At 36.6% G+C, this 23,541-nt stretch overlaps 1 protein-coding gene across 3 annotated transcripts in view; it reads left to right on the top strand.

Annotated features, from left to right (window-relative positions):
* The window catches only part of ARAP2 (ArfGAP with RhoGAP domain, ankyrin repeat and PH domain 2), a 162,950-nt gene that overhangs the window by 16,915 nt on the left and 122,494 nt on the right, over positions 1–23,541 (top strand). For all 3 annotated transcript variants that reach the window (XR_006734821.1, XM_045550494.1, XM_045550495.1), the window contains exons 3-6: positions 930–1,006; positions 1,811–1,902; positions 3,376–3,729; positions 19,273–19,342. Coding sequence is in view for 2 of the 3 variants with exons in the window: in XM_045550494.1 (XP_045406450.1) it covers positions 930–1,006; positions 1,811–1,902; positions 3,376–3,729; positions 19,273–19,342 (593 nt within the window). In the remaining variant the exon portion in view is untranslated. The remainder of the gene's footprint in view (positions 1–929; positions 1,007–1,810; positions 1,903–3,375; positions 3,730–19,272; positions 19,343–23,541) is intronic.

The following is a 23,541-nucleotide window of genomic DNA, read 5'->3' as shown; positions in this document are numbered from 1 at the left end:
AAGATAGTAATATACACTGAGACTTGTGGAAATTTGTACATGCTAATGTAAAAAGCTTTTTAAATAAAAGCTTCATTTATCATTAGCCACAGTTGAAGGCGTTTAGCTAAATTAAATGGTTTCTGGCAGTCTGAGCAACAGGACAAAAGATATATGGAAAGTGATTTTGCCATGGTAACAGGAAACGGCTAACACTGTTGCTCTGGTAAATTGATCATTGACAGAGGCTTTTCTTTCTTTTTGGTTTTTTTTGCTTATACAAGTTCAGGAACATTCTTTTCGATAATACCATGTCAAACACTTGACTACTGAATCTTTAAAAATTTTTTTGCCATAGCAGAAATACAAGTATTGAGAATTCTTTATTGTAGATGATTGCAATTCAAGGGTGGTGGAAATTGTCTTGAAATAATTTATTTAGAGGTGTGTTATTAGCTATGGTATTGGAAGAATTATATTAAGTAGATTCTGGGATTTTGTGTGATATCTAGCTGTTAGTGGAATTTTTATAATTGTGAATTATAATAGAATTCAGATTAATTTTCTATCATTTAGATTGTTACCTTATTTAGGAATTACCATTGTTAATGGCACCATGACAATTTCTGTTGTATGTGGGCAGTGTACTTGGTTATATTAATGTGGATTTTAGGGGTTGGTAAGGATACATGTGACAGGTTACAATTTAAGAAACAGTCGTGTTGTGGCTGTGAATTGAAGGGTGTATACAGTGAGTGCTGTAACAAGAGGACCACAGGGAGAATTGATTGGGGGATAAGAATTATGAACATGATTTTGGACTCTCACAGAATAAAGCTGAAGTTGTGATATTGCTATAAAATAATTAAGCACATGCTTTTTTTCCCTTTTTTAAAATAATATTTCATATTATTCACATCTTTCCATTCTCATCCCATAATTTCCCCAAGAGTCAAATGAAGAGAAGTCATCTTCCATCTTTCCTTATGGAGAGACCTTTCTCTTCCAGAAACTAGAAAATTCCAAGGTTAGTCCCATACATTTTAATTTTTTTCCATAATCAGTTTGTTGCTTTTCTACCTATATATGTCTCTTCATTTTCTTCTAAGTTATTAATATTTGAGGAATTCATTATAATGAAGAATGAAATTTCTAGTCAGTAAAATTTTTGTTCAGTAAGATGATGGTAAATCTATATCTTTAAAAATATATATCCTAAAAACATTTTCATTTTGATTTCAGGAATGTGATTGTGAGTTTTAAAAATTTGCCACAAGATAAAGTTACTTTAATTAAAAACAAAACAAAACAAAACAAAACCCTATAAAACACAGAAACTCTAGATTTTGCTTTGCCTTGTGTACAAATGCAGACTTCCTGAGTGTGTAGGCTTCCAATTATTTATATATTTTAATTATTTGGTTTATCACTCAGTCTTTCCTCTTCAGTGCTTGTGTTCTTTTGCTATGCTATTTCTTGGTCTCGATAAAAGAATTTGGAAGACAAAAATAAAGCAAGGGAATAAAATACATGAATTTTGTTCTTGGTTAGCATCTTTTCTTTTCTTAGGTGAATTGATGATTTACTAATGATTTAACTAAAATAGTAAAAACAGGCCTCAAAAAGCTACTGTTTAATATAGTCTTAATAATTAAATTGATTTTTTTTTCTGAAAATTGATCTAAGCAATTAGACATCTGTTTAGTAAACCTAAACTCAGATATTATGGATTTTTGTAGGATATTGCTACACACACACACACACACACACACACACACACACACACGAATCCCAAAACACAAAACAATAATGTATATATTTTTTAATATAGAAAAGGTCTATAAAGAATGAATTTTGGACCCATGAAGAAACACTCAAAGGGGAATCAACTACTGCAGGGAACTCTTTTATCATCAGATCAAGGTATGAGGTCATGATTGATGATGATCAATTCTTTAGAATAAACTGTTATGAAATGTTTTCATTTATAGTATAATATTGTATTTCTGAGAAAATAGCTTATATTGGTAAGTTGAAATATTTCCTTTCTAAATGATTCCATAACATCAGTGTTAATCATTGAAATATTAAATTCAATTCTGTGAATTATGTATATCGTTATGTTCTGTGGCAGATTATTTTTGTCTTTCCCTAATTGAAACTCCCCCCGCCCCCAAAGTGGCAAATATATGGTGACCATGATTACACCTTAAAGATGAGAATCTTTGTTGATATAAAGGAAGAAGGGGTAATGCAAAATATCACTGTATGAGTTGCAGAATTTTACAAATATAATATATCCTTTTTATTAGAGATTCACAGTTGTTCAGTTATTTGGATCACATGTGAATTTGTAGGCAGCAACTTAAATTTTTTTTTTTTTCACCTCAGCTTTTTTTAGAACTTGGCATGCTGGATCATTACCTGACATTCATTTTATTTTCTATTTTTCATTTTCCAAGGCTAACACTGTTGTAGGTTTCCATCAGTTAAAGCTAAATAATTGAATATCTTCAGTAAGCATTTGATATGAATCTATTATAATGCAAAACATGCAAGGGCCAGCCTACATCATTCTTTAAGGAAGTAATGGTTTTTAGAACTCTATGTCCAGAAGGAGATGATTTGACTCCAGGCGTATCTGTTTCATTGATTAGCAAAGCAAATTCTTGTAATGAGTTTTAATTTACATAAATGATGGAGTGACTCTATTATGTCATTCCTTAAATCTGTAGGAACATGCTTAGCGATTATGAATGTGTTGCAGTAAATATTACATTACACAGCTTTACCTGCTGGATGTACCCTGACCCTTTCTTGTTCCCTGGCTAACCATGTGCTGCGGTGTCATTCCTCACTGGCATTGCAAAACAATACTGACGCTCTCAGCAGTCAGACTTACTCTCGGTTTTGTTACATTATGGTGGAACATGGGGTCCTTGGAGTTGATTAGAGGAGAGTAGAGAGGGGGCAAGTGGGAAATAAGATCTCCACACAGGTAAGTTAGTGGTTCATGATGTTGCCCAGAGAATAGAGGTTGGGCTGGCCACTTAATTGTGCTATTGAAGACATTTAAGTTATGATGCAAAGAATATGGCTAATCTCCATCCTTACTGCCTGCAATGCACCCAACCCTCCAAAATAAAAGCCATCAGATTAAATTATACATAAGAAAAAAAAGTTTTATTGGTGTCCAAATATGCCATACGATAATGAAAGATTTCTACTTAATTTTTCTGAAAGAGTTTCACAAATTATCAGATGGGTAAATTGAACTCTAAGATTCTCTTGGCCTTAAATTTTGGTTATCAGTTGTTTATAAATAAAATAAATGTCAGTGATGTTTTAAGTCCGACATAGCACTTTGAAATGTTAACACCATTATTTTCCATTTAGCATATATGATAACAGGAAGGAGAAAATAAGTGAAGACAAAGTGGAAGATATTTGGATACCTCGAGAGGACAAAAACAATTTCCTGGTAGACTCTGCTTCCGAATCAGAATACTCAACGGTAGAAGAATGCTTTCAGAGTTTAAGAAGAAAAAATTCAAAGGCGTCTAAATCTAGGACTCAAAAAGTGTTGAATTTGGACCCTGTTAATAGGCACAGTTACCCATTAAGCTCAACAAGTGGAAATGCTGATTCATCAACCGTTTCCTCAAACTCAATATCTCCGTATGCCTGTTTCTATGGATCATCTGCAAGGAAGGTTAAATCGGGGTGGCTAGACAAACTCTCTCCTCAAGGGTACGTATTTATTCATTTCACAAATGGCGTATTTTCAAGTTTATCCATCTCTAAACCTACCACCCCAGCCTGTTAGCCACACACACACACACACACACACACACACACACACACACACACACACACACAGATGTAGTTTTTAGGGACTTTCAGTACACTTGCAAATGCTATTCTCTAGGCATAAGGAGAGAGATGTGCAGTGCAATGCTGCATTAAGGTTCTGAACAGCAAATTAAAATGCAAAGTTATGAACGCATACCTATATTTTTAACGTTACTTTCTAACTTCACACCAAAATGTACTATCCTGTGTCCCAGTATGTAGCAAAGAAAAACAACACAGACTGGGTTAGTATTACTCAGCCTGCACTCTTCGGCTTTTGCTCATGTCTCAATAGTGTTCTGTTTGAGGATACAAGGCTTATTGTAGTTAGGAAAAAGTACGTCATTTTTAGATTTAGATCTTCACTGTTATTGATATATTGTTTTGATTTTTTGTACGTTGCACAGAAGGTCAGAGTCCCTAGAATATTATACTTTTCAAACAGATTTATCCTTTCAGATGTTTACAAAGAAACTTCTGTCTCTTAGGCGTCTTACAGTACTGAGGCATCTTTGGGGAGGGATTATGTTTAATTAGAATTGTTTTCTGGCATCCTTATTTTTGGATGTCATTTTGAAATACTTACTTGAAATGTTTCTCACAAGTTATTAAATTATTTTGGGATGAAACCTCTCATGTTCAAGTTGCTAACGTGGCGAGTCACTACCAATGTGCTGTTTCCTCTGCTATTTCCTTGAAAATGTGCATCATTTCTAGAAATCCTTGGTTTGATCTGAAATAATTTGGCTAGCAAAAATATTACCAGAAAAAGCATTAGATGACTAATTACATTTCTTAAGAAAGCAAAAATACCCCGAAACTTTTGTAGTTAGTTATATGTTAATACTTTATATATTTGCATCATTTTAGGAGATTTGATTTTGAATAAACCAATGCAGAGTACTTCTTAGTATCAGTTATTTTGTGTCACTCCTTTCTGGTTATATTGTGATGACAAAATCATCTGCTGTGTGTATTGTCTGTGTTTATCAGTCATTGGTATTATTAGTAAATGCATACTCAGATATTAAAATCATGAGTCCACAGTTGAGTCTACACACCAGTGGAATGAAACAGCTTGACTATTCTGGAATCTTTCATTTGTGTAAAATCACATATTTTGGGAGATCTCAGTGCTCTCTCAAAGTACTCCTGGAAGAATTAGCGGACCCTGGGTGTAGAGCCTCCAGCAGCTTGGTGCTGCGTGGCCTCTGGTGGCATCATGCTCTTTGCAGGGCGGGTCTGTTTATGCTCCAGGCAGCTGACAAAGCTTGACAATTATTGGTCACCTCTGGACAGTTACATTTCCCTCTCTCTTTATCAGAACTTTGACTTTCCATTCTTTCTATTCTGAACCTAAGAGTAGATGCTATAAGTTTTCTAGATTCATATTTTTCCATTTTAGGGGAAATAATTGAGTTTTCTGGCTTAAAGTTTTTATTTTTGTTTTTTTCCTGGATACCAGGATGAATAGAGATAGGAAAGTAAATAGAGGAGCTTGTTATATCACCAAGAAATTTAAAAACTCTTCTAAATGATTATATTGCTGTGACTTAAAAGAAATATATATAACCGGCCCCAAAGCATGCATTAGATCAGAAGTAGAACCTGACATTTTTCTTTTCCCGATTAGACTCTGTAGGCTACTGTGAGGGTGTTTAAGATGCTCATTAAGTACCCATTCCTTATGCAGAGGTTGCAGAGCCTTGTTTAACTCATGGCCACCTGTCTCTTTGGTGCAGGTAGCACTGATTGAAATGGCATTCTTAATTCCATAGAGCAGGTGTCAACAAACTATTTCTGTAAAGGGTCAGATAATAAATATTTTAAGCTTTACAGCCATATGGTCTCTGTTGCAACTATTTAACTCAGCAGTTGTAGGATGAAAGCAGGCATAGATAATATGTAAGGCAATGAATAAGGCTATGTTACAATAAAATATAGAGGCAATAAAAAGCAGGAGTCCTCCTTGGAGGCCTCTGTAGTTGCTTCCCCTTCTGCCTGAAATGCTCTTTCCCCAAAGAGCAGCATTGCTTGGACCTCATCTCTTTCAAGTTTATGCTCTAATGTTTCCTTTGCGTTTAGGCCCCACCCACCAAATGTAACACCAACTGTCCGTCTCCCGGCTGCCCCCTCACTCTTCAGATATTTTCTTCTTCAGGGCTCCTAGCCCAGATGATTTATTTCTTTCATACAAGCTCCAGGGGGACAGTCATCTACATTGCTTTCCTTGCACTTCGATAGCCTTCGTAGAGCATTGCCTAGCACGTGGTGGATGCTTAGTATTTGTTGTTGAAAAAGAATCAGTAAAAACCTAGCATTAGACATTATTTTTTCTTTTAATTTTTCTAAAACAGCTATTTAAAAAAAATAGAAGGACTTTGTAATGCAAATTGCCGAACTCAACAGTAAGTTAGCAGATGAAAATCTGTCGGTGCTATTGATAGAGCCGGTATACATTAACAGAATAGTGAACTCTCAGTCTATTTTATAATATGTTTCTCCCTTAAAGACATATACATGAATTATCAAAACACAGTTTTAAAACAACCACACTCCAGTTTATACTTTTTCTTGTAGCTTTTGAAACTGTCTTTTGTTTAATGAGTGGTATTAAACAAAATAATTCATGATCTGAACTTATTTCACATAGTTAAGTGTCTATTTGCTTTTGAAATGGAAATGCCAGTTCTCAATCAGTGCACAGTATATGAAAACTGTCCAATGTTTAGTTAAAATAATTGTATAACATCATACAACAAAAGAAATACTGAAACATTTTCAAAGTATGAAGTTATTTAAATATTTGAATAACCTAAATATAATATGACTAAGACTAGTGGTTTTAAAAATTATATGAAAGAAACTTGATGAAATGTCAAAGTTGGGGCTGTTACCAGTGTTTCAAACAAGTCAAACGAGATGAAAAATTATTAAATGATACTTGCTTTTAATAACATCTCACTGGGTTTTTAGGATTTAAAAAAAATTCTTCTCCCCTACCTTTTCCCATCTGTAATTAATAAGCTCAAGCTTTTCAGCAGATCTGTATAGATGTAAATATGAAAGACTAGATACAATTTATTTTCGTATTTCCCAAATATGTAACTCATAGAAAGAGTCCTATAAATTGCTATAAAAAAAGGAGGATATGGTTGAATGTGTTGCCCCTTTTGTAGGAGATACATAAATTGCAGTGTCCAGGTCTATCTGCAACAAGGAAACCCTTCTGACTTTTTTTTTTTTTTTTTTTTTGAGACAGGATCTCACTCTGTCTTCTGGCTAGAGTGCAGTGGCATCATCATAGCTCACAGCAACCTCAAACTCCTGGGCTCAAGCCATCCTCCTGCCTCAGCCTCCTGAGTTGCTGGGACTACAGGCATGTGCCACCATGTCCAGCTAATTTTTCTACTTTTTGTAGAGACAGGGGTCTTGCTCTTGCTTAGGCTGGTCTCAGACTCCTGACCTCAAGTAGTCCTCCTGCCCTGGCCTCCCAAAATGCTAGGATTACAGGCGTGAGCCACTGTGCCTTTTCATTTTTTTTTTTAACTTAACTATTTTCTAAAGTTGTTTGGGTGTTGAGCATAACACACTGAGCATATTTATAAAAACTGCTATGTATATTAAGGAATTTGTACTTTATTTGACAAGATGTTTTAGAATTTTATTTCTCAGCTTAATACCTCTTTTGTTACAATTTTTAAGGTTTTTTAATCATGAGGAAGATTAAAATGATAGTGTGAGCCTGAGACATCAGAAGCTCAACAGTTAACTCAGCAGTTTGAGGTGGAGGAGTACAAAGATGAGCAAGATGTGTTCCTTGTCTTTGTGTATATTCCATTTAGGGCAGAAAAGAAATATATACACATGACAGTAAGACCAAAAGACAGAATATAATAATTGGTACAGAAAGGGTTACCGAGTATAGAGTCATAAGGTTATAGAGGGTTGAGAAAGCATTTCTTCAAAGACCTTCCAGGGAGGAAAAGAGGCAGTTGAATTTGCCTTTGGAAAATGGATAAGATTTTAGCTGACATTTTTAGATGAAACACTTCTCCGGCTAGAGAGAGTGGAAAGGCCCTGAGGCAGGTGATGTCTGGAGTGCTGATGCACGAGGCAGTGAGCAGGGGTTAAGGCCAAAGCGGAGGTAGGGTTATTTTACTGAAAATGCAAGGCTGGGCTCTAGGACTGGGAGGGAGAGACTACCAGGGAAAAGCATGTTCCCAGTGAACTGAGAACTAGGGAAAATGGAAAAGCCAATGGTCAGTTACCAAGAAAAGGTCAGATGCCGACGATGGCTGGGTGTCAGAGCACTCAGAAGCTAGTAGCCTACGACCTGGTGCGAGTTCAGAGTTTATACCGTCTGTGCCTTTGTAGGTGACCGATTTCCCAGCCAAAGTCCATCTCCAGGGCTGCTTTCGTGGAGCTGTGCCCCACCTGGGTGCCCACGTGTCTGAGCGCCTCACGTCCCCTGGTGATGCTCTTTTCTAGCTAGGCTTTCAGTGAAAGACAACTGTTGTGGGAAGTTGGTGAGTCTCTAGCTGACTAGGGTGATACATCAATCACCTTGTTGAGCTTAAAATTGAATCTTAAATCCCTGATAAAAAAGTATCATTTCATAACTGCAAATAGGTTGATTGTTTCTCAAATCACTTGCCGCTGGTAAAGATTACGCCAAAAAGAAAAGTTTTAGTATTTATTTGTAGTTTGAGGAAAAATAATTTAGTTGTAGTCTCCATTAAAATAATGTGGTTAATTACTTTTAGACAATCTAGTTGCAGAGAAAAGAATAGGGCATTGGAACCAGAGACTGAAGTTAGCGTTGTCAAGACACTGTTCTGTTGCTATGTGAGTCAATTTCTTCGAAGCTGCATTTCCCACATTAAAGTGTAAGGTTAAGACTTCTCTATGGGATCATTTAGAAAAGTAGGTAACTTGGGGCCTGACTCTTAGTTGGTGCTCAGTAAACCTCAGTTTTCTCTCTCTTCAGAAGAATACCATTTTATTGCAGGTGACCTTGGATAATGTTACTAAAAGTATGTCCTAGTCAGTGCTTACCTTCACAAATATAAGGTAAAGAAATCATGTGTTCACCCTGAAGTTCTAAAATTCAAATTTTTAGTTGTTATAAAAGTAAATAGTTTGTGTTAGAAAATTCTACGTGGCTTATTAAAAAAAAAATATATATATATATAGCAAATTTTCATCCCCTTCAGTTCCTTTACGAGAGGCAGACAGTTTCAACTTTTTTTATTTTTATTTTTTTTTGAGACACAAGCTCAGTCTGTCACCCAGGCTACAGTGCAGTGGTGCAATCATAGCTCACTGTAACCTCGAACTCCTGGGGTCAAGTGATCATCCTGCCTTAGCCTCCCAGGTAGCTGGGACTACAGGCATGCGCCACTATACCTGGCTGATTAAAACAATTTTTTTGTAGAGATGAAGTCTCACTATGTTGCTCAGGCTGGTCTCAAACTCCTGGGTTCAAACAATCCTCCAACCTTGGCCTCCCAAATTGCTGAGATTACAGGCATGAGCCATTTCACCTGTAACTTTCAAGTTTTTTAGTAGTCTCTCTTGGTGTTTACTTTATGTTTCTTAATAAAATTTTATTTTATTTTTTTTTTTGGTTTTTCAGTGTTAGGAGCTAATTATGGATGTACCACCATGAAAGATCATATTTACTAATTTTCACCACTGTCCCCTTCCCTTGTAGCATAGACACAGTTCTTTTCCTTTTAATATAGTTATGTAAAATATTTAGGTTATAGCTATAATTTCATTTAATTAGTTCATTCATTCATTATTTTTGAGACAGAGTCTCCTCTGTTGCCCAGGTTAGAGTATGATAGAATCATCATAGCTCACTGCAACCTCAAACTCCTGGGCTCAAGCAATTCTTCTGCCTCTACCTCTCTGGTAGCTAGGACTACAGGCATGCTCCACCATTCCTGGCTAGTATTTTTATGTTTTGTACAGACAGGGTCTTGCTGTGTTGCCCAGTTTGGTCTTGAGCTCCTGGCCTCAAGAGATCCTCCCACCTTGGCCTCCCAAAGTGCTAGGATTATAGGCATGAGCCACCGTGCCTGGCCTATAGTTTAGTTTTGTATTCCTATGACTTCAAATGCTACTCATATTTGAGCTATGTAGCATAATATGATTGATTTTTCTTTCCTTTACAGCTTTTAGTTTTCCTTGGATTAATAATTGATTTTTTTTGTTTGCCTAATTGTTTATGTACTTATTCATTCATTTGAAAATTCTTCCTAAGAGCTATAAATCTCAGAAGTAACCAAAAAATATGTATACCTATCAATTGTGTTATTTTGCAGACACCCGAGAAGACTGTAGCATGCGTTGGCTGTTCTCCAGGCCGCTGGACAATCGGCGCCCTGAGAGCTCCTCCTCATCCTTCTGGGGATTCTCTGCACTTCCCTCTTGTGTTTCTGTCTTTCCTGAATCTCACGTCATTGCCTCTCCACCCTCGCCTTTTCTTTGAATAAGGCACAGCTCCTGGAAGCTTCCCCAAAAAAGATAGATAGGACATAAATTTTTTGAGAACTTGCTTGTTTGAAAATTTCTTTTTCTTCTAACATGCTTATTGATAATTTGGAAATAATACTCTCTCCAGATCAGCAAACCATAGGCTTCTAGATCCCTAGCCTTCTAGAGGGGGTTCTGAGAAATCTGACTCTTGATCCTTTCTGTATAGCCTATTTTTCAGTTCCAGGAGGTTTTCTTGTTTATTTCTGCAATAACTCTTCTGTTTTGTCTTTCTAGAATTCCTGGTAGTTTGGTGTTGGACCTCTTGCCCCAAAACACTGATCAAAATCTAGCTTTTTTATTTTTCATTTTTGCCAACTGGAAAGTTTCTCTAATGGTATTTCTAACCTACTTTTTTTTTTTTTTGTATTTTGTCCTTAATATACAAAGCACTTTCTTTTCACTATTTTTTTAGTAGCATAGTGTTATTGTTTTAGAGATACAATATATTCTCTTACCTCTTTGAGAATGCTAATACTTTTTTGGAAGCTTTCATTTAGTGTAGAGTCTGTTTCCTTTAAATTTTTTTTGGGGGGGGCTCTTCTACATCTTTTACCTCTGAGGTGTTTTCCTCAAATGTTTTGTTAATCTTGGGCTGTTCACTTTAAAGTGAGATACTGCAAAGCTGACTAGAAGCACGTAGGATCTAATGGGTCTTGCTGACTGTTTTTTGTAAGATGATCATGGTTGGCATTTTCCTAATACATTTTGATGGAGAATCCTCATGCTAGTATTATTGAAATTAATCTTCTTCCTGAGGGTTGTCAGCCTGGTAACCAGCTTTTTGGGGGCTTAGTAGGGAAAATGGACTTTGAGCATCAATAGTTATGATGCAGAATTTTACTCTGCTGTTGTTAATGCAGTTCCCTACTTTCAGCCCTGCCTGGGTTCTCCCAGTCCAGAGACCTCTGTTCTACCCTCTCCAGTGAACACAGTTCTACTGTTCTGCTGGATAAGCGGTGGGGGACAGTTTCCCAGCAGTGTGAAGTGAGAGAAGGATTCTGGGGTGGGGCAGTGGGGGGTGCCAGTCTACATCTTGAACTGTCTTTCCATACATCTTCCCATTCTCCGCACCTCGGCCTTGCCTTCATAGTCACTTCCAGGTTACCTGATGCTCGTATTTCCTGAGACTTTCTGAGGCTCTGTGGGGATAAATTGGTTTTCCTCTTAATTTGATCCTAATGCTGGTTTAGCAATCAGTTCTTATCCTTCTTTCTCCTTTCCAGATTTCTAAATATTACTACTGTCATCTACTTCTCTGGTCAATGTTGTTTTGTGGGTATTTGTTTTTATTTATACTTTGAATCCTTTGAAATCTTTTAGTGATGTTTGGGGTGGAGTAGAAGTAAATGCAAGCTTTTAATTGATCACCTTAACTGCAAGCTGGTTCATGTTGGAATTTTTAGAGTATGATCCCATAAAATAAAGAGGCGTGACTCTTTTAACATAGATTTTCATATACCACATCATGTAAGCACTAGGCTTTTTGTAAGCATTTTATAAATTGGTAAATGCACATTAAAATTCAGGCTTTATTGCTGATTTCCAAAAGTCTTTATAGTCTCTGAAATTTTATGTTGAATACCTTTTTTTGTTGTTGTTTAAAAATGTAGGTATAGCAGAGTTAGAAGCTGTTATTGAAGAGAATTTTTGATTTTTGGCCACAACTCATTTAGTTGATATAATCTTGGAAATTATCACTTTAGTTTGTTTAAAAATAAGGCCTAAATATTTATAGAAATATTTTAGTAATTCCTTGCATCTCTCTCTATAAAATACTTCATTACTAATACTGCATCATTTAAAAGCCTTATATTTAGAAGAGTAATTAGATAAAATTAATAATTAGCTGAATAAAACATGAGCAATTAGGTAAATAAAAAATCTATACATTTGGAGATTATAGGAGGTCTAAAAATAGTCTAGTGAGGGTTAAAGGAGGGAATAAGAGAAAATATGCTATCATTCTTTAGGATTATGTAAACAAGGCAGATGAATCTGGAACAGCATGTTGACGATATCTTTTTTTCTTTGAGATTGTTTAGAATAATTGAGAAGTATGTTTCTGATGATTTAAAATACCATGATTAATAAAAGCCATAAATTTGACATAGTGCCTTTGAGACTCATTCCAGTTGTGTGATTTTTTTAAGGGTGACAGTTTGGTAGCCTATGACACCTTAAATTGATACCATTGTTTAGCATGCTTGTTAGATTTTCAGATTTTTTTTTTTTTTAAGCTTACAGATGTAGTCTTTAAAAAAAGAAAACTCTGCTGGCACTTAGGAATGAAATTAAACAGGAGTGCCTCTATGTGAATACTTCATAAATAGAGATTTAATTGTGTGTGTATACAGTGTTGTTAAAAAAGAATTTTTAAGAAAAACATTTTGAGACAACAAAAACTGATACCAGATGGTGAAGCTGTTTTTATGAAAGCAGTTGAAACTTTACACCACCTGCCCTACCAGAGCTCAAGGGAAGAGTTTATAGAAATCCGTTCAATAATACTGCACAAGCCTTATAAATTATTCTAAAAAAGCTTCTTAAAGAAATGTTTCCCTTCAGAACTCTAAAAACAAAATAAGATAAAACCCAGGCTAATGGGTTTCGTATCTACTTTACCTTTTTTCCTGATGGAATTCTGAAGCACTTTGCAAGATTGAACTCACACAGAAAATGTGTAGAGGTCAAATGTTAGTACTACCTGAAGGGATGTCCAGGATGCTTTGCTATAAAATGTGCTAAAGTCTGTTTTGTGTGGTGGTTAGCACGGTGTTTGGGAAGAGACTGCCTGGATTTGACTCCCTGATGTGTTCTTTACTAGTTGTCTAACTTGGGCAAATTATTGTATTTAAACAACCAAAGCCTTTGTGCCTTCATCTGTAAAATGGGGATAAAAATATTACTTGTCTCGTGGTAGTTTGGAGGATTAAATGTGTTAGTATCTGTTTGTGGCTTGGTATAGTGTCTGGAACAAAGCACTGTATAAGTGTTTGCTATTTTTCTTACTTAGTGCCAAGTAAGTTCTTTATTGACTGAAACTCTAAAGTCTCTTTTCTGTGTAATCATCATTACTTCAGATCTAATTTCTATTGTGTAGTAGTAGGAACAATGGCTAAGATGGCATTGTCTTTTATACCTTATCTTTTTTTTTAACGTTTATGAAACAAATTAAGCTGTTTAATGAAATTTAAGGGAAAAGCAAAACTTCAGAGAAAACAGTACTTTAGCAACCTTTAATAGTATGTATATTAATAATATATAATTTCTGTGGAATTAGTTGCCTGATACCAAATAAACTTTTATAAATATGTGGGAGAAATATTCAACTCTTGCATAGAAAAGATAATTCTTAAAATTTAGTATTCTCCAACATTAACTTAAAAATTTACATTGGCATTTAGAAGCACGGTACGTCTCAAGATCTGCTTTTGATTACTTAGTTGAAATTTTGATTAACTTGTAGAGTTTACAATATTAATCTAAACTTCCATTCACTACTGTGAGAAAGGATTTCAGTATAAGTTCTTATCCTTTAATTAACCAATTATTAGAATTGAGTGTTGCAATTCACATGCAGAAAATACTTAATTGAATGTTGACATGTTTAATGAGCAATAAGATTATCCAATCTTTATATAAATTAGTTTTGGAAACATCTTAAATTGGTTATTTTACAGTTTTAAGTAGGAAAACATCAAATGCATAAATTTTAAAGAACTAAAATTTTTTTCTTTTTGTTTCCAGCTTTATTGAAGTCTGACTGACAAATAAGAATGTATATATTTAAGGTTTACAGCATGATTATTTGGATATCCATCATGAATGATTACCACAAACAAGTTAATTAATGTAACCCTCATGTCACAGGGTTACCCTTTTTTGTGTGTGGTGAGAACACGTAAGATCTCTTAGCAAATTTTAGGTGTAGATTATTATTAACTGTAATCACCGTGCTGCACATTAGCTCTCTAGAATTTATTCTTCTTATAACTGAACATTTGTACCTTTTGGCCAACATCACTTACATGTAAAATCTAAAAAAGTTGAACTCATAGAAACAGAGAATACAATGGTAGATGCCAGGGCCTAGGCGTTGGCGAGAGAAGGTGGTTAAAAATTTAATTCTAAAATGTATTTTAAAGCTACATGAAAATTAATGGTGAGCATTCCAAGCTTTCTATGGACTCTGTTTTTTGTTGTTGCTGTTTAATAACAAGGTAGGTCTACCTTTTTTTTTTTTTTTCATATAAAGAATCTGGGGCCGGGGCGTGGTGGCGCTGTCTGTAATCCTAGCACTCTGGGAGGCTGAGCTGGGCGGATCCCTTGAGTTCAGGAGTTTGAGACCAGCCTGAGCAAGAGCAAGACCCTGTCTCTACTAAAAATAGAAAGAAATTAGCTGGACAACTAAAAATATATAGAAAAAATTAGCCAGGCATGGTGGCGCATGCCTGTAATCCCAGCTACTCGGGAGACTGAGGCAGGAGGATTGCTTGAGCCCAGGAGTTTGAGGTTGCTGTGAGCTAGGCTGATGCCACGGCACTCACTCTAGCCCGGGCAACAGAGTGAGACTCTGTCTCAAAAAAAAAAAAAAAAAAAAAAAAAAGAATCTGGTCTTTAGTATTTGAAAAAAAGCAAAAAAAATGAAATTAAGGGGCAAATGTTTCAATGGTGTTTATTTTCTATATTTATAAAATACAAACTTGAGTGGGCATCTTTCAGTGAAAAATATATTTATTTGTTCACTAAATATTAAACACATTTTATATGCTAGGAACTGGGGTAGTCACTGGTGTTACACTGATACACAAAATAGAAGTGGTTTCTGTACTCAAGGATCTCAAAATCTGAGTAGATGGATATCCTAATTGATTTGGTCATTACACATTTTATGCATGTATCAAAATATTACATGTACTCCATAAGTATGTATAATTATTATGTAGCTAAAAAATGCATCTTAAAAAAAGAAGATAGGGAAACTAAGGCCTGGGTCAGGGGTAAAAACTAGTATAGGTGATGGATGAAGCAAAGCAAATACGTAATCATAAATCCTGCTAAGTGTTAAGTGAAGGACTGTCTAGATCAAGAGAGCAGGGACCCCAAGGACCTGTGTGCTAGTGAGAGACGGCCACTGGGGGGAGTAGCTTTGCAGCTGAGCTCTCGCAGATGAGGAGGAGCCAGCCCGTCAGGGGCAGGCAGGGAGCTTTCCAAGCAGACAGAATGGCCTATGGAAAGGCCCTGGGGCAGAAAAGGGTCTAGAGAGAAGAGGCAATGTGGCCAGAGGGTGGCGTCCACAAAGTACGTACCCACAGACTGTTTTCTTTTTTTTTTTTTGATTTCAGAATATTATGGGAGTACAGATGTTTTGGTTATGTGGATTGCTTTTGTACTGCTTGAGACAAAGTTGCAAGTGTGCCCATCACCCGGATAGTGCACACTGTACCCGCTGGGTGTGATTTCACCCATCTCCTCCTCTGCGCTCCCAGCTGCCTGATGCTGCAGAGTGTCACTCGCTGTGGTGCACGTGAGTGCTGGTGGCGCAGAGGCGGAGACGGGCGCACTTAGACACTGCTGGTGGGACTGCAAACTAGTACAGCCTCTGGAAAATGGCATGGAGATTCCTCAAAGAACAAAAGTAGTTCAGCGGTCCCACTGCTGAGCGTTTCCCGCAGACGTGGCCGGCTGCTGGCGAGTGGCTGGCGGCGAGGTGCGGCCGGGACCGCACGCAGTGCTCTCCGCCTGCAGAGCGCTTTCACCTGCTGCACCTGTGGTTTCTCCGTCCGCTTCACCGTGGGCTGGGATGTGTCCTATTTACCTGTCCCTCTATAGACGATTACAGAAGATCTAGTAATCTTTAAACGTATTGAGTTTGACATGGATGGACACATCAGGTAGTCACCTGGTGGTAGAGAACACTGAAGTGGCTGGGAGACTGTCCTAGCAGTGGATTCTCTCAGGGGCTGAGGTTTTTGTTGACTCTCCTCAGAGAGCCCAGGGTAGAGTATGTCCTTTGCAGTGTCAGCGCCTGAGAGAGGGGAGAGGTAGCTAGTCAGGGAGTGGCTCCTTTGATCCTCAGGCATAATAACTACTGAGCTCTCTATTTTGTATCTTTTCTTCTTCGTTTTTCTGTGGGCACAAATGTGAAGCACCCAGATGATGCCTCCTATTGCAAACTTTCTATCCAGATGGTGATGAGATTCTAAGAAAGCTTTTTGAGTCTGAGTGGCTGCAGTTAAACAATCTTATGTAAGCCATGTTAAAATAGATTTTAAAACCTTTTTTATTTGATGTTTTGGCAGGTTTTGAAGTGTTGGATTTAATTCTGAGTTCTCTAAAGTTATACTGCCTTCTCCTATTCTTTTTTTTTTTTTCTAGAAGATACTGATTATATGGGGGCTGTCGTTTGAGGTTTTATTTTGTCTGTTATCCTGATGATGTTGCAAAAAGGATTGTGCTTAGTCACATCACTCATTCATGCAGCAAATTCTTTTTCAGTTCCGCATTTGTCTCTGTGTTGGTTGCTGATCATATAGTAGAGAACGAAACATTCATGAACTTTCTCCTTATAAAGTGTAAGGGCTGGTGCAGGAGACAGACATTCCGTGTAATTAGAGATTACACTTTGAGAAAGAGTAACTTTGGGATCTGCTTTGGATTGGGTCATCAGGGAAGGAATTTCTGTGCAGAGGGTTTAGGTATAACTCTGAAAGATGAGTTAGCAAAGGGAATAGACTGTGTAATGGGAAGGTCCTGAGGCCTCTGTCTCCCCACAGATGTTGATTATTTTTATTTTAAAATGGAGGATTGTATGTGCTGCTGAGCTCTAGCTTGCTCCCACTCACAATGCAAGGTTGGTGGGGGCCCAAAACAAAGCCTTGATTTATTGAGTTGCTGTTGGGATTGTGTGGGAAGGTGTGTATTTGCCTGTCTTTATGGAAGATAAAAACATGAAATGAGTGCAAAGTGATTAATCAATGTATAATCATTGTGTGTTTGCTTAATATTTCTTTACCTGTTAACTTTTAATGCTGGGAATTTGAATGACACTTGGGTTGCTAGAAGAAAGAGAAACCAGATGTCTGTAACACTGCTGGATGTTGCAGTGGGAAGAAAACACATTCTAGACAGGCCAAGAGATGTTACAAAGGAGAAAGATGAGGAAATAAATGGAAAGAGGGCTGGTAGTCAGTTGTGGTTATATGATTTTAACGTTTTTACATGTTCTTATTCATAATAAATTCAAGGATGTGAAAATGTCTGCACTGATGATGTTCAAAAGTTTTCTCCATTTGATCAGATTTGGTCTAATTTTAAGTGGAATAAATTTGCTAATGATTAATGTAAGAGGCTTGTATTTCAGTTGAATACTAGATGTGGGGCTGGGGAAGTAGCCTAGAAGAGAAGCTTTTCACACTCCCTGAAGTTCTTTTGCCAATTGTCTAAATCTTCTAAAAGCCACAGAAAGTTACAACAATTTCTCATTTTAAACATATTAGAAAACTGCAAAAGCAAAAGGTAGACCTGGCTGATGTTTACCTATTTGTTTTAAAAATGACATTTTTTTTTTTTTAATAGGAAGTTAGTTTCCATCTATTATCTGTGTTAAGGGCTAAAAGCATCTAGATGGTATGAATTCGAACTGAGAGCCATGTAGAGTAGTGGTCCCTAACCTTTTTGGCATGAGGGAGCAGTTTCATGGGAGACAGTTTTTCCATGGAATGGGGGAGGGAGGGATGGTTTTGGGATGCTTCAAGCACATTACATTTATTGTGCAGTCAAACCTCTCTGCTGATGGTAATCTGTGTTTGCAGCCGCTCCCTAGTGCTAGCATCACCGCCTCAGCCCCACCACAGGTCATCAGGCATTAGATTCTCATGAGGAGCCGCAACCTAGATCCCTGGCATGCGCAGTGTACAGTGGGTTCGGCTCCTATGAGAATCTAAGGCTGCTGCTGACCTGACAGGAGGCGGAGCTCAGGCGGCGATGGGAGTGAGGGGGTGGCTGTCAATACAGAGGAAGCTTCCCTTGCTCACCCGCTGCTCACTCCTGCTGTAGGCCTGGTTCCTAACGGGCCACAGACTGGTACCCTCTGTGGTCTAGGGGCTAGGGACCGCAGATGTAGAGGATTAGGATAGTTAGAACCTGTAGGATTGCCTGACTTCAGGAAGAGGAATAAAATAAAATAAAAAACAGGCTTAAGTAGAGGTAGTTCTTCATTCCTTCCTAATGTAGTCAGAAAAAGTTGTTTCCTCGTTTAAGCCTAAATAGGAAGCATGTGATATATTATTTTGCTTTTGCTTTTCATGTCAGTAACCATTTTAAATGGTATCTGTCTTTCATATGAGCCTCTTTCAAAAATGTTAATGTTTCACTGAATTTTGAATGATCATAAATGATTATATTTGCACAGAGCTCTTTCAGCTTATTTAGTCATAGTTGAATATTTTATCTATGTAAATCCAATTATCAAAGTTTTGTTATTTTAGCAAAATATAATTTATGACTGAAAGCCAAAATTAAGATGAAGTAGGTGTATCAGCTTAATAAGGGATGAAAACATATATTCATTGAAGGATTATCTTCATTAAGGAAAATAGGTTCAGTGATAGTTTTTCTGACCACACTTTGTTTTGCACTGAACCTTAAAAATGTGAAGGACAACACTATTAACAGTATCGTTTTTTAAAACTCCTAGGTCAACTGACTAGAAAGTGTTATTATGCATATTTTTTTCTGTGTACCATGCCAAATACTGTACATTGTCATAGCTTATTTTTGTCTATACTGTTTAACAGCAAATGGGAATATATTTACATGGTTATATTGTAAATGCATTTAAAATCCAAGTTCATGGTACTTGAATGTAAAATAACAATTTCATATGTTTTGCAGAAAACGCATGTTTCAGAAGAGATGGGTGAAATTTGATGGCCTTAGCATTTCTTACTACAATAATGAGAAGGTAAATACATTTTACAGTTTTCAAAGATTGCTTTACGCATACTGAGAGTACTTCAGTAAACTAAGCAAGTGATTTGGTTTTCAAGAATAGGAGGTGGATTTATAAACATGAAAGGAATTTATATAGGATAAAACACTCCTTTTTACTCTTTTCATAATTTAACTTTTCCTTGACACATAAAATTAGAATTTTTTTTTTTTACTTAGCTATTTAACAATTATTTATAGAGTATCTTTTATAAACCTGAGGAAGTCCTAAGAGCAGTATAGAAGTAAATAAGCAGTTGTCTTTATCCAAGAGAGCATCAAGGGATGTGTACAAATGACACTATGAGAAGAAAATAGCAAAGCAACGGTAGGTTGCTTCGTCTGTGATTGGGGAGGGAGACATTTATGTGAGATTTCATTTGCTGTGGATCTGGAAGAAAGGGGACTGTTTGCATATATAGAAACTAGAGAGAAACAGGACCTATTAGCAGAGAGAAGAGTAGATGTCCAGATGGGAAAGTGGGAACCGTGCATGATATAACTGAGTAGTTTTCTCTCTTTGGAGTATGTAAAGGAGACTTGGAGACAAAGTTGAAAAGGAATTAAAGTTCATTGAAAATCTTAACTGTTATGTGAAAATGGTTACAATGTATTCTTAAAGCAGTTGAGTCCTAATGACACAAGGTATCGTTCTGAGTATATCCTTCCTGTTAGGTATGAGAATGTCTTTATTCTCTTAGAAGATGTAGACCGAAATATTTATGGGTTCAGTGTCATTATACCTTCAGATGTTTTTCAAATGTTACCTATCTTTATTTATATTTGCAAATATTTATGTTTATTTGCACATATGCATAATTAGATAAAACAAATTCTGAAGATGTAATCAATTGTCAAATATAGATGGAAAATAAATGGGTGCTCATTGTACTACTATTTTAACTTTTCTGTGTTTGAAAAATTCCTTAATAAAAAGTTGAAATTAATAAATATACTACCATATGTTTAGTTAACTAAAATCAGATGATTTTTGTCTTAACTGTATACTTTCTCTTAACATACTTATTTTAAGACTTAACCACATTCTCTTATTTATAGCTCATAATCTAACATTATTTTCTCCTTATTAGGAGATTTTCGCAGATATAATGATATTTCCCCTATATCTGTGGTTTGAAGAGAGATTTAGACTCCGTCTTATAAATTGCTTCTTCAGTGTTGCAGGGCAGAAGAATCTATGCTTTTAAACAGAAAGTAACATGTATTGCAATGTAACATGCACTGCATGTTTTATTGCTCAGAATAATAGAAGGGTTAGAGAGGTGTTCGTTGTTTGGTTTCGCTTTGCAGTGATCCAAATTAAGCATCCAATTGGTTTAAACACACCTCTTTGAGGTCTGTAAAATGGTTGGATGGATATATTTTAAAAGCCAGTTTTCTGCTTTAGCTATTAGTTCTAGTCTGCTTGTCCCTTTGAAAGTTGAGATAATTTACAAGGTAGTCTCTGTGTCTGATGGAATCTGACTGCTGGTTTTCTTCAGCACCCGGTCCCTTTCTGGTTTGTTTGAGAGGAGAAGGAAAATTACCCAGTAGTGACACAGGCTTCCATGCCATGAGACTGTTGGTGGTAGAATCATTCCATTTGAGAGAGAGAATTTCTAGTAGCTGTGTCCAACTGCTTTCTTTTAATTTGTCCTTTTAAAGGCTTATCTCAATTGCAGTGAAGAGAAGAGAGCCTGTCACATTTTTAGATGTTGATTCAATAAAAATGATGCAGACTTGGTTTGAAATTGAGATTAAAAGTTTATATTAAAACGAGTTATTACAAATACTTTAGCTTATCCTCAATTTTTTAAAAAAGTTAAATTGTTGTTTCCTATGGCATTTCATCTGTTTACTCTCCAGGTGATTGGCTTCATTTTGGCAAAATACAAAAGCACTGGGGTGGGTGTTTCCTAAAAGTAGGTACAGTTTCTGTTGTGACCCTTCTGGCAAAAGGGATGCATAAGAGTGGCGGGCGCTACTGCTGTCCCTGTGGGGTGTGCAGTCTTAGTGGCTGTGTGAGCCGAGCAGGTGGGTCTTTTAATATTTAAATGTTCACTTGAGAAACATGTGGTTGGGCATTTTGGGGGTAATGTGCAGAGTTCCCCATTTCCCTAGTTTACTTCTACTTTTCTCAATGTGCCGAATCATATCTTTGCAAGGAATTCATTGTATCACAGAAAATGGCATCATCCCAACAACCCTTGATATCTTATCCCATGCTAAGAAATCTAACTCACTCACCCCCCATTCTCACTCAGCTGTGGGTGGAATCGCCCTGTGGTCATTTCATTGTCTGAAAGTGGTAGATAAATGACAGACTTGACCTAGATATCTGTGTGTTACAGGCTCAAGGGATGCTTTAAAATTTCTTTCCTTAAGGAAAATTTTACACTCTGAAAAATGCAGGCATTTTGAGCCTGTCATTTAAGTATTTTTTTTCCTAAAATTGGCTGTATCTTGTGTTGTTAGAAGGAAAATATAAAATTAGCTCTATAGTGTTAAAAATTATGAGATTTATTTTGGGATCTCATAATATATTACAAGTGAACCTTTAGAGAAACTATAACTTCCTGAGGTTAAAGTGACTGGCATTTTGCTTGTTAAGCATATTTTAATCACCTGGAAATTTTTTTTTTTCTGTATTACTCTACCAGAAGTACTTACCTGATAATATAATATCATATCATTGTTATAGGTACATAGTTTATATTTTTAAAGAATTGTTTTTTAATCTGCTTAAACAAATCTAGTGGAAGGAGAATCTTCTTTTATTCCTGCTTTTTCCCCCTGCAGTACTGCTTGACTTTTCTCTATTGAGAAAAGGGGTTAATGGTAACCAACAAATAGTTAATTATTTCAATGGGGACATATTTTTATAAGCTTTTCTAATTCTGATGCAAACTAAAATTTTGGAACAGATCACCTAGGGGATGAATTGTAAATGTTTTTGGACATTCTTAATTTCCTGCTATCTGGTCTCAGCTGCTACAGACTTACAGGATGTAGGTCCTCACACTGTCCCCCAAAGATGCTGTGCCCCTTCCCACCTGCTAGGTGGTCTGACAATGGGGACGTTTCTCTCCTTCTTCTTAATTGCTAGAACACTTAGTGGTCTGGGTTGGCCTTGTATTGCCATTTTAACCCACTTGCATTTGTAGGGTTTCCTTTGTTAAGCCAATCCTGTCTTGCATTTCTTTGTGATGATCTTTTTAACAATGTCTGAGTACACACTGTGGGAAACTTGAGCATGTCTTTTCCTATATTATCCCCTTTCTATTTTTATTCTTCCATCTAGCCATTGCCATCCATCAAAATCCTGTGCAAATTTCAAGACCCATCTTGTTATTCGCCTCTGCGAACCTTTATTTTCTTCAACTGTGTGGCATTTGAACAATAGTATACAGTAAAGTTTAGAGGGGCAACAAGGTGGAAGCAGAGAGGCAGGTTGGAAGAGTGTTGTAGTAAGCCAGGCATTGATTTATCAGAGTGTAGACTAATGTGGGGGCTCAGTGACAGTGATAAGAAATGAATTTCAAAAAATATTAAAAAGGAGCCATCAGAGTTTGTTATAATTGTGATGGATTCAACATAAGATTCACTCAGAAAATATTTCTGTGGTACCAACTGCATCATGAAACGTGGTCAGGGAAATAAATAGATGATCTAAAGCCTATTTGGGGAGACTGTATTAATCAAGTAATCACACAGGTAAATATAAAGTCACCATTTAAATTACAATGAATCATTGCTATAAAGGAGAAGTCCTGGTTGCTGTTAGTGTAAATTAGGGTTATTTACCCAGGTGAGGATGAGTGGCCTGAGAGAAGAGGCTGATCAAAAAGACTTTCTTCAGGAGGGTATGTTTATGCTGAAATATGAAGAATGAGGAGGCAGTAACTACTTAAAAAGTGAGTTTGAAGAATATTCCTTGCAGAGCAAACTGTGTATGCAAAGGTGCTTGTTTGGGCAGAAACACGATATGTTCCTGGAACCCCAAGAAGGCCGGTGTGGCCAGAATTCAGATCTGGAGAGTGGTAGAGAGGAAGCTGGCGCTGTAGATGTAGGGAGAGTGCAGGTTGTGTGCGTGCAGGTCAGCGCAGGTCAAAGACCATTCCGTCCTCTTTCACACTGATTAACTAGAAGAGTGATATTTTAGTGGACAAGTAT

The sequence above is a fragment of the Lemur catta genome, chromosome 4 (assembly GCF_020740605.2).
Source record: "Lemur catta isolate mLemCat1 chromosome 4, mLemCat1.pri, whole genome shotgun sequence".
NCBI lineage: Eukaryota > Metazoa > Chordata > Mammalia > Primates > Lemuridae > Lemur > Lemur catta.
This window is presented reverse-complemented; position numbering and strand designations above follow the sequence as displayed.